We start from the raw sequence: 12,598 nt of genomic DNA on the forward strand, positions 1-12,598 counted from the left end.
CAATCAAAGCTGTACCATTTTTAATCTCTTTGCACAATAGTCTCAAGACAGCAGAGACTTTTTGTACCTGTAACTTGACTGATGTTAAATTCAGTAGTACCATTGTATGAAAAATTCAGAATTCTTGGAAGGACAACAATTTCTCCCACACTAAAATTTTCAATAGAAAAGGTACCTTTAGAGCTCAAACTTTTCCAGGCAAAAATTCGCTTTATCAAGCAGCAATTCCTAAGCATTTTCTTACAGCTTGCAGGCTTCTGAGGATACTGTTGCAAATCTTCATTCTCTTCATGTGTTTTCTTCTCAGGGGCTAACACTTCCATCCTAAACAAAAACTTAACCTTTAGTCTGCAGGATATATACACAACTTAAATCCAAAGACTATGGGTAAAGGAGATGGGGGGAGAAGAGAGAAGATGGACTAGGGATAAGGGGAAAAGATTTAGAATTTCATTAAACATTATTCTCAGCTCATAGATTCCCAGAATTAATTAAGTGGAATTAGTGTATTAATATTCTTTTGGTTTTAATTATTTATCTGGAACATTAATGTATTTGTAAAATAAACAGATGGGGTAAAATCAGATTTTATCTACTTCTTTTTAAAACTCCAATTTTAACTTAAATGATATAAATTATATAATATCTCTAGATGGTAAATAAATATTTACCTCTTACCTTAGTCAGTTGTTTAGGTAAAGGAAATAATGTAATCCTCTATGCATGAACCTATTATCCTTCCTATCTTAGCTTACCTTGCATCAGTGTCATAGAGGAGAGCTGCATTCCCCTAGCTGTTACGGAAAGACAGCTGCTCTACCCAGAAAAGATGAATATTTGGGATTCTGTGCTGCCTTAATGCCACTGTCACTCAAATTCAGAAAAGCAGCTGAGCCACTTAAAGCCAGTTGTACGCTTGGGGACCATTTCTCTACACTACCTTCTCATTCACAGAGACAGACCAATACATTTCTAAATGACATTATTTTTCTTTGTAGACTGACACTTTGAAGAAGCCAGAGGCCATTAGCAACAACCAGCACCGACTAGGACCTAACCAAAGCTCTACTGAGTGCCTACAAGCCGAAGAAAAGGAACATACCCAGCGTTCCAGGGCTTTGGTATTACTCCAAGGTCACACAAGACTCCTAAGCAGCATTCCTGTTTGCTTTTCAGCGAGCTCCAGCCGGAGATGCTGAGGAGATGACTGCTGCTGAGGACAGACCCACACTGCCAGCCGCAGCAGCCCTTTGCCAAGCAGCCATAGACTGCACCAGGGGAGCCACGCTGATTACAAAGAGACGCTGTGCCCAGCCTGTGGCAGGACACCAAAGTGGCCCCTTTCTCACTCCCCTCTTTTTCCCCCTCACGCCGTGCTCTTACACAAGGTCTGCATCTAACAATATTCAACACAATTTCTAAAGGCAAAAGGTAGGAAAGACCCAAAGGAAAAAAAACCCACAAATTGGCACAGTACACACCAGAGTTTGATAAACAAAGCTGCCTTTTCAATTGTAAACTTACTGCTTCCTAAAGAAAGCAAGCAGAATGGAATACAGCACCTCACTGCCTTCACTTCCATCAGGAGCTCCTACTGATTATGCAAAAATCAAAGGATGCAAAAGAACAAGTTTCCATTTTCTGCAATTGATTTTTTATAAGATACTGGATCTCAAAGTTTTTTTAAGCAGTCAGCTTCCTTTTGAACCGAATTAATATTCATACCAATTACATACATTTGCAACTTTCATGTATGTGAAGTTTCCTGCAGACATTTGAACTACGGCTTAAGTATGTTGCTTTGTGCAAAATGTTACACACAAAACCCCACACCTGTCTGTAACAACTGGAGACATCTCAGGTCTATCCACACAGGCCAGGACACTAATTCCACCTCTGGAAACACCCTATTAATCAGCTGTAAGGAAAAAGCTGTCAGTAAACTCTGACCATAACAACAGAGAAGCATCATCCTTGACAACCGATTTTTAGGCTGCAAAAGTAAAGGGAAGTACTTCCATTCAGATTCACATCTAGGGACATATTTCAGGCCCACTGCTCTTTAGAACTGAACAACGCTTGAATTTGCACTCGGAATAATTCTTGCTGGTATAAGGTCCTTTGAGTCCTTAGCATGACACAGCACTCCAGACATGGCTGTATTTCCATCGCAAACCATTAGAAAGTAAACTGAATTTCAATACAATAACAGAGTTTCTGAAACTTCTGAAACTTCAGCAGAAAAACTTCTTCCAGTTTAAGCATATTTCACAGGTCTTTTATCCTATATCTTTTAAAAATGGCATTCTGAGAATAAATATTAATTTTAAATTGGTGTTTACTGTGCTAAGAAATACATCTTCATGAGACAATTTCAGTCTGGATTTCCAGATGACTACTGGAACAAAACTTTTATTTACAAGAACAAAACTTGAGTGTTAGCTATTACATAGAAATAATAGGTATTTTTAAAAGAGAATGCTCTCAACTATTCCTACATCCCAGTTTTGAATGAAACTAACATACTCTAGAAATTAAGAGTTCGTGCCTTTGAACACTGGAGGTTCTCTTCTGACCAGTCTGTGCAAGGCGTCTGCAGAAAGCCACCCATCTTCTCTGGTGGAACATATCTATATTGTTCCTGTCCAGGGCAAGGAGAAAACCAATCCTATGCCCATGAGCACTGGAATATAGTGTCACGTAGTATAGCTTCAAACAGCTAAAACTTGAAAATGTTGTTAAAGTAATTCAAGTTCAAGTTTTCTGGATATAAATCTTCAGAGAAACTGCCTGCCCATGTAACAGTCAGCTATAAAATCCTTGATGTTCCCCCTCAAAGGCTAGCTCTCACAACATATTCTGTCACACTTCTCAGAGGGCCTCATCTCAGAGATTCATTAATCCATAGGGAGTGTGAATCCATAGGGAACCAGACACAGGAGCTGAGACAAGCCTCTGGGAGAATGATTCCCATGATGGGACAATAAACAGGAATGTGTACTGCCTAGACATGGAGCAACTGTTCACATGCAATGGGAGAGGGTTATTGGATATGCTCCCACATTGGTATTTGAATAAAGTCTTCAGGAGGTACAAGAACACAGGAGTTTTGCCAGAGGTGGGATGCATAAAAGCACAAATTCAATAACACTGCTCAAGGGGGAATGGAGAAGTAGAAACCTTGCTGAAATCTTCAGGGTTTCATTCTATGCACCTGAAAACCATGTCTTATTTGCCATGATATGAAGAGATTCATTTGAGATAAATCTCTAGAAGGAAGTATTTTTTCTAAAACTGGTTCAGAAGATGTCAAGATGTTCAGATTGCACTGTATGTTTCCTTACTTCAAACCTTAATCAAGTCCATAGAAATTTTCTTTTACAATAGAAGTATATATGAATCAGAAGTTCTTTGCAGTACTAATCATCATGCTGTAATTTTGTAGTGAGTTTAAAATAAGCTTAAGCTGTAGAACTCTAAATTTCAAGGTACCACTGATTTTTTTCAAACAAATGATGCTGTACTTCATTTAATCACAATAATGATTTATAAAAGGAACTAACATCACTCTTCTGAAGATATGTATTTGATTTACCTCCTTCTCCTCTTCAGATCGTGCACTCTGACTTTGAGAAAAGGAAATGGATTGACAGTGAATTCCACATTTACAAACCCAAGGACTGTAAAAAATATATCACACACAATGTTATAGAAAAACTGGTCATATTGTAAGTAACATGAGAAAAGCATGTGTGAAAAGTGTATCAATCCAGGCTGCACAGGATCCTTCCTTTCCCAAAATACATTGAGTCATTTAATAATTTAGGTGAAATGAAAAAGGAATTTAAAGACCACTCTACAGAACCTGAGCAACTTCAGGATCTGGGAATGGGGAGATCTTACAACTGGGAGTGAGTAGTAAAACAGGTCAGAAAGAAAATAAACAGACCTATGCACCAGTGGGAGTACCAACAACAAGACAAATGTGGAACAACAATCTGCAAAAAACATGAAATACCTCTGGTCTGAGCCCTTACATCTTACTGCAGCAGTAACCAAGACCCTGAAATCTTCCTGAGCATATGCAAGTCAGGAAAGGCAAACTGTTTGCTGCAGTTGTAACAGTGCACAGAGACAGGGACTGCCTAAAAAAGCAGGTTTTCATTATTTCATATTATTGGATTTTATCTGTAATCAGTTACACCTAAAAGCAAGGCTGCTTTTTTGTATAAAATTTATTTCCTATTGATGGTTAAATAACTATTTTTATGAGTGATCTAAATCATACAAGCTAAAAACCCCAGAAAGTCACAAGCTGATGAATCATATAAGGGCTGTGTGATGCCACACAGCTACAGATATTTTGAGCAATACTTATTTGAACTACAAGGAAACGTCCTCTAGCTGTATGTACATGTCCACGGGTGCATGCAGGTTGTCTTAATATTGCTTGATCAGATTTGATCTTTGGAAAAATGAAACTGAACTTTACATGGATTCATGGAAAACTATATAATTCTTCCCTCAGTAATGAAATAGCAGCTGGAAAGGGCTATTCACTATTGAGGAATCACTATAGAGTGAGAAATACTTTAGGAATATTCCAGCTGAAACAGTCAAAACTGGCATCTATATGGGGTTGGGGGGAGAAATCTTTACAGAACTGTCTGGTTGCATTAGCTGTCTACTCTAGCACAAGTATTCCAAGAACTTTCACTGATGACTGTGTGTTCTTACAAGGACCTGGAAGAAAGAAATAATTTTACTTCGACAAAGCTAGATTAAACCAGTGATGTCTGCTGAAAACTTTGGGCCACTAGAGATTGCAGCTATAAGTTGTGAAATGAATACTGAAAAATAGGGCAAGCTTACAGAATCCAGCTCTGGATGAATGTGTGGGTGACTACTGACATATTAAGGAATATTACAATGAGATGCTTCAGAGGAAAAGCGGGGTTTGCTTTGATTTTGTTTTTCTCAGCAGAGCCACTTTTAAATAGTATTTCATGATACCTGATTTTGGTAGAAGAAGGAAAGGATTTGCGAGTGGAAAGGAAAATTTCATTCTCTTTCTGTAAAATGAAAAATGGAACAGAAAAAGATGGGAAGCAAAAATATATCAGCTATGTATTTATCCCCACTATATTGTGCTCTCTAAAGTTTTGCTATTGCATTAACATGAACTTCATTTACATCTTTTTATCCTTTTCATCATTTGTTTGGCCATTTATAGGCAAAAAAAAAAAAAAAAAAAAAAAGGCTGAATGATTACCAGGCAGCAAAAGCTTCCTGTATGCTTCAACATTGACTAAAATTTTGGGTTCTACTTTTGCCAAGAGAAAACAGGTAAATTTCAATTTGTCTAGAATATAGTGAAGAGTTGAGCAGTGCTAGTCTCTCTGGAAAGTCTGTGGGAAGCATTTGAAAATACCCCACAAGTATAGGGGAAACTGCTCTTTGTTTTTTCCTCATCTCATAAAGGTCATCCTCCTTTATGTATAAAATGTCTATAGGTCTTGCTTGCTCATGCAAGCAATACACAATCTCTGTATAGTAAATGAGGAGAAAAGAAATAGGAATAGTGGGGCAGACTGCTCCAGAACTCTTTTGTTTTTTTAACTCTGAACACTTTGCTGGGACAACACAGGTTAATAATTGATTTCAGGTTGCATTCAGGTTGCCTGGCTTAGAAGGAAAACATCTGTGTTCACACATGTTATCTCACAGTGCTGTGTGGGTCACAGGAACACCTTGTGATACCTGCAACAACTAACTGACTGCCTCAGGAACAACGAGCAACATAACCAAGAGCAAACATTTGTGGGTGGGAATTTCAGAGAGCTCCTTCGCTGTGCCAGAGGGAATTCATAATGAGCCCTCTTGGGGTTATAGGTATATTGGGATGAGCTCCCACTGGATGATTCAGTAGCCAAACTAAACGGAGAGAAAAGGTCTACCCCCATCAGATTACAGGGATAAGAGAGATGACAGTGACTGTGATATGAGTAGAAAGGATTTTAATGCTAATCCATTGTTAATGGTAATTAAAACATTCCTGCTTAGCAGTTGTTTGGAGTGCATATATATACTTTCATTGGTTAAAGTGGCAGGAAGTTTTAGATTTTCAGTGGTAATAAATATTTCTCAGCAAATAGAAACAGTGTATTTACTGGTGAAAAATTATAATTTTATAGCTGCCAAGAAGCTTTCTTGCCAATATGTCAAAGACTGAATTCTTACAAGACTTTTTACAGGTCCAGAGTAACATTTCATTTTCCAAAATCGCAGGAGCAAATTGGATTAATGAGAGGGGATAAAAAGGGTATGCAAACCCTACGAAGTTTTTAGTTATTTCTAAAAGCTTTTTCGTAGGCAACATAGCAAATTTGAAGAATCGTATGCCATTGCTAAGAAAGGCAATGACCTTCAGAAAATATGTTTTTAAAATCTATTCAGTAAAATCACATAGGTGAGAAGACTACCTGGGTTGGGTGTTCCAAAGCTGAAAAGGTCCATCCTCTGCCACTGAGACAGCCTCTGGCAGAGGGAGGTCAGAGAGATAACTCAAGTAAGGCAAACGTACCAGGACTGATCCATTTTATTTGCGAGAATGGTATGTTCTGATACTTGAAAAGGGTAGCAATCTACCAGAAAGTGCCATCAATGTCACAGCTCATGAAGAATTAATGAGTCTATTGGACTGTTTAACTTCCTAAACAAAGATTTTTTTATCTCATAGTCACAGGATGAATAAACCCAAGACTCACATGACTCCATACAAATAGGTTTGGTTTTTTTTTTTCCCTACATCTGTATATCATCATGCTTCAACAAGAAGAACTCCTATTTTAAAAGCCTGAAAACTGAAACAGATGAGAATAAAGCTTTATGAGACTAATCGTGGTAGGTTTGTATACAAATTATGGTGTGGCCTAGTGTATAATTTATCAAAATTACTGATACATCAAATTTCTTCTTTAGAGCTAACAGAATGGGAAACTGGTCCCAAAAAAAATGTATGAAACAATGTTTTCTGTACCAAAAGTAGGGTATAACTTTGGGAAGGATGGACAAAAAGTAGAGGAAGTGAATACAAGTAGATTATTGGATTAACTTCTGTAAACCTATGAAAATGCCAACAAATTCTAAAGAGAAAGTTCCACTAGAATTTGTTGGAAATTATCTGCTCTTGGTTTAAATTGTTATTTTTACAAGTGACCTTACTTATCAGTAGCAGTAATTATCCTATTTTGTGCTTTATACTAACAATAAAATTGTAAACAGTGTTCTACAATATATAATGCATATGCTTTGCTTCATAGCAGTAAGAGGTATTCATTTTTAAACTGGTCTCCAGTTTATTATATGGACTGGATACACTCCCTTCCTGCAACTGCCTTGACTTCATTTATGACTCTACATCTATTGTGCTCAAAAGCACTGACATAAATAGCAGAAGACTCCCAGTTAACTCATAACTATCAGAACTCCATTTCAGATGATGATCACAGCTTTGGAAAGTCCTTCATTTTGCTTTTGCTCTGGCTCCTAATTAGCCCAGTATTTGTCAAAATAACCCCAGAAACAAACTGGAATTTCCTTTCTCTGTGGATCTTTATCATTTACATATCATTTATACCCAATGAAACATGAAACAAACTGTCCATCCTTATTTTGTGGCATAGAGTTTCCAAAAAGCAACAAGAATAAATTTGTCCAGGACACATAAACAATTTTTCTTTTTTCCATACGTATAGATCACCCAGTACAGGACAATTATCAATTCTCACATATTCATTTAACTAATTTTTTATAATGCCACAGAATTAATATATGCAGTAAATCTCACAGGGTTTGTGACTTATTTATGAACACTTAAATAATTTTGGAAGCAGCAAAAAACACTTATTATTAGCACAGCACTGGTAACAGGAAAGGGCTCATTACCATCAACTCCTATCCCAGAAAAGCTGTGTATCAGAGATTGACCTGCAGATGGGGCAGCACTAACAAATGAAGCTAATTGAACAACGCAAAAAATTTCTGTGACCTCTTTTTTTTCCCTCCTTGTTTATAGAAAGAATTTATTACTAGAATCTGAAATTATTATTTCTAAGCTCCTTATGCTTTCCTTAATCCAAGGTATTTTCAGACATAAACAGCTTAGAATAAGAAAATGTTATACTAAATCATCTACAAAATGAGTTCCTTACTGCTACAAAACAACCACCATTGCTGTCTTTCATTCACTGAAGAACAGGAACAAAATCTGAATAATTTCAGATGCTATAATGCCATGTTGATAGATACAGTCCTTTAAATGGTTAAAGAAGAGAGAGGAAAAGGAGTGCAGCTGGGCAGCTAATTGACTAGCTGAAATGAGAAGCTTCTAAAAATTTATTTGATCACAAGAAGTATTTATCCATAATATGGTCACTGGAGTGTGAAGAAATAGAAGAATGCTGATGCACAATATGCTTGGGAAAGGAAGCCAAAAAGGTCTGATATTTTGTTTTGGTTTTGAATAAAATTGATTATAAACCAGGAGAAGTTTTATGATTTCATATTTCATAACTCATACATTTCCTCCAAAAAGACACAGAAGCCTCATTTACCAGGGATATATACATTGCTTGGAGACAGTATCCATGAATCAGTATGAACATATTTGTCACTTGAATCCCTGATGAAGTATCAGCTAAACTTTTAAATGATCTTCCAAATTCAGAGAAAACAATGCAGCTTGGATACAAAATTGCATTTTTAGGCTGCCACAATATGTTATACTAAATAAAATCATGTTGAAAATTATAAGATCATTAACTTCATGCTTGTTACCTTATGCTCAGCAAAATAATTATTAACATCTCAGGGAAAATGAGATAGAAGATAAAAGAAAATATATTTCCAGATAGAATTTAATGCTGTGTTTATTTGGATATACCTGCAAAGAGAACAAAGTTTTGAAGCAGATGAAATAAAAGTAGTAGAAATTTCTGAATTTTAATACAGGCTTTCATATAAAAAGTTCTTATAAAACTTTATTCCTATGAAACTGTTTACAAATAATTTATATTTTCCTAAATACAAACAGCCTCAAAGATTGGACAGAGGTTGAGAGAATAAAAATTCATAATATAATCAACTGCACTATATTAAAGTCACGTCATAAGGCTTGATTTTGTGATAGGCTGAGCACTTCCAGATCTTAGAGTGGGTAAGAGAGTCATGTAGTGTCCAGCATTTTCCAAGATCACAGTCAGGTGATTATCATACTGAAAAATTATCATTTGAAACTATTTTATCTTTTTCCATCTATGATTTCTTCCTCAACGGTCCTGGCATGAGACCAAAAATGATAGCACATTGAAATTCAAATTGTGGTAAGATGAGAGGAACTCAGGAAGCAGAAAAAATGTTGGCAAGGAAGTTATTTATTATTTAAAAATGTAATAGGAGGAGCCATTTTATGCAATTTTTGGATAAGTACATTTAAAAATGTAATAGGAGGAGCCATTTTATGCAATTTTTGGATAAGCACATTCTATATACAGTATATAATCACATTACCATTTAGTAAGTTCAATAACTGACATGTTTTTGCTGCCTCATGTCAATAATTTACCTGAATTATTGTATCTGTTAACAGAGAGCAAGTTAAAACTGTCTGTTCAGAAACACGCAGTAGCCTTCTCCCCTTCGAGGACTGTCCAGCAATGTTTAGCCGTCACTGCGTTAGGCAACGTGCATAGTGATCACAAATAGTTGCATGTGCCATGGCCATTAAGAAGAGCATTCCAGTTGTTTCTAAATATCTACAAGCCTGCTGATCAATACTTGCAATTTAGGGTCAAGCCGAACCAGCATCAGGTAGGCTGAGTGCCTCCACCACTAATCATTTGGGCCACCCATAAAATATAAAATTATTACTTTATAAAGATTTAGTGTGTGTTGTGAATATGCCTGACAGCAATGGGAATGGAAATACTCTGTTTTTTCACAGAACAGGGAAAGCATCAGTGCTGTATGAGAGCAACACCTTTAGTCTTCCACTGGAACAACCACATCTAATATTTTTTACTTCTAAGTGCTTGGTCTAATTGGAGAGAACAATAAGGCAGTTCATTACAAAAACTTCTAGTTGTAGTGTCTCTTCTGGCTGCAGTTTCTCAGAGAAAATGAACAGAAAACACACAAATTGAGTTACCAAACAAATAACAACTACAGTTTTACCATTAAAAGAGACAGCTTTCCTCAGTAATTAGCACACAGAGTATCAGCAGCTAAAGAAAGACCCTTTAATAGCCAGGTTCTAGCTATTGATTTTCTACAAGAGCCTAATGATCTTTGTGTGTACTAAATGTGTGGATAAAAGTGTGCCATAGGAGCTAGGAGCTCCTCATCAATTTAGTAATCCCTATCTCAGAAACACACATAAGAATATTTTTTTTAACACTTAAGTACAGAAACACTGTCTTACATGCTTATGTAAGTGTACACTTATACACTTACATAAATGCACTTATACACTTGCATAAGACTGTATTTTCATACTTCTAGCCACCTAAAATTTCCTCCAGGGCACAAGGTAACCAAATTGTACAGCATAGACTATCTACAGTTGCCAGCACTTTCCAGAATTCCCATAACTGGAACACCTGAGAGCTTTTCCTTCCTCAAAATAATCTTGAAATACTGAAACAGAACTTTTCATTACAGAAAGAATTTTATCAGCATGGGCCTTAATCTAGCGATACATTTACATAAGATCACGTCAGGGAAAAGCTGATTATTGTATTGCTTGGGGGGGGGGGAAACAGCTTTTTAAAGTGGTTTAGCAGGCCAGCCCTATTTAAAACTGAAAGATTGCCTCTCATGAGTATTCAAGGCATGGTGCTATCTTTGATTATGCCTGTCCAGGTAGAGCAGTGACAGTGTATTTACAGTGTTACAGTGAAATCCTCAAAGGGAACAGTGATACAGGGTACTTGGAAACTACAGATTCATCGACAGCATGCCTTATTCTAACACTTCCCAGTGACAGAAAGCACTCTGTAAACTTCCACCACTGTCAGAAAATCAAAGTTGTCACTTTCTAGTTAACTAGTAAACTCTTAGGAATCTCCATGTTGTGTTGTTACTGCAGGAAAGAAACAGAAAAGCTGTAATTTAATAGTCTCACACTTTTGCAAGGCAGCAGATTTCATATAATTTGGAACACATATTTGAAAAACAAAGAAAAGTCTCATTTTTATCTATATTTATTAAATGAGAGAAAACTCAGTTATTTCTCATTGTTAATGAACAAGAATTATCATTTCTCATATTCCTCTTTGGGCAAATACATACATAAAACAAAATTACATTTCAAAAAGTGAATCTGGAGTTAGACTGTGCTAATAAAGGATAAAAAAAGTGAAATTTCAAGTATTTCTATAGTGCTTATGAGGGCAGCATAGCTGGAGACTGTTCATCTTGGAAGAATTATAATAAACTTTATATTCAGTAACTGCACATTTTGACAGCTGAGTAACAAACACTTAGTTTTTTATGAACCCAAGGAGCCTGAGAAGTTACCAGCAAGTTGTGTTACCTTAGACATGTATATTTATGTGTCTTCTCAATAAAGTGACATAAAGATTTCTGACATAGTACCTTAGCTACATGCTCTGCTGTCATAGTGTGATCCGTGGCAGAGGGCTTGGAACTAGATGATTTTTAGGATCCCTTCAAGCCAGGCCATTCAATTATTCTGTGATATCCACCAGTTTTCATGTCTTTCAGCTATGTCTCTGTTCATTGTTTTACACTGTCATAGGTAAGATGCTATTAAACATGAGTGGCAGGGGTCACTCATTGATGAGAATGCATCTATGAATGGAGAAGGGACTGGCTCTTGGTCCAACTTGTCAATTATTTTATCAGCAATTTAAAAGATGCCATAACTGCTGATATGGACAAATACAGATTGATGGAACAAATAACCAGAAGAACATTTTATTGTTACAGGATAAACGCAGCTTCTTTTTTTTTTTTTTTTCAGTTCAGCAAAATGCAAAACCACACTTCTAGGAGCAAAGAATAGAGACTTTATCTTTGCTCAAACAAAAACAACCCTCAACACCTCAGACAAGCATTCTGGTTTAGAAGGCAAACTTCCAAAGAGATCAGAAAACAGAGGAGTAACTTCAAAGAACACGTGCAAAGTAAAGGAAATAAAGGGATTACTACACCTCTCTGTGAAGACACTAATCAGTGGCAAAGAGATCTGAACATGGAAAGCTTTTGAGGCTGATGGACATGGAGCAATTATGACTGAAAAGCTGAAAACTCAAACTACACAAATCTGGAAAATAAGATAAAATTTTAAAGTAATTAAATATGCATGGAGATCCCTTTATTGGTTCATTTTGTTAAAAATAATAATCACATCTAAAACTTAAATCATGATCCAATTCCTGTGAAAAGACCTCTGCCTGAAACAGGTCAGATTAGAAGATTACTGTGATCATCTCTGGATTTTAAAAAATGCCACTTTTTGCAGATTAAAGGAAAGAGCACTATGTTGTTCTCCCCTCGTTTCACAGGTTGTTTGCAA

The 12,598-nt window shown here is 36.4% G+C and overlaps 1 protein-coding gene across 3 annotated transcripts in view; it reads right to left on the reverse strand.

The window, feature by feature from the left end:
- KCNIP4 (potassium voltage-gated channel interacting protein 4) overlaps positions 1 to 12,598 on the reverse strand; it is a 400,021-nt gene that overhangs the window by 356,361 nt on the left and 31,062 nt on the right. The window contains exons 1-2 of one of the 3 annotated variants that reach the window (XM_048302874.1): positions 756 to 857; positions 176 to 324 (exon numbers count right to left, since the gene is read on the reverse strand). The exons of the other annotated variants lie outside the window; for them this stretch is intronic. Of the exons in view, the coding sequence (XP_048158831.1) occupies positions 176 to 323 (148 nt within the window). The 5' untranslated portion in view covers position 324; positions 756 to 857. Of the gene's footprint in view, positions 1 to 175; positions 325 to 755; positions 858 to 12,598 lie in introns of those variants that run through there. 3 annotated transcript variants of the gene reach the window in all.

This window comes from Corvus hawaiiensis, chromosome 5 (assembly GCF_020740725.1).
Source record: "Corvus hawaiiensis isolate bCorHaw1 chromosome 5, bCorHaw1.pri.cur, whole genome shotgun sequence".
Taxonomy (NCBI): Eukaryota; Metazoa; Chordata; class Aves; order Passeriformes; family Corvidae; genus Corvus; species Corvus hawaiiensis.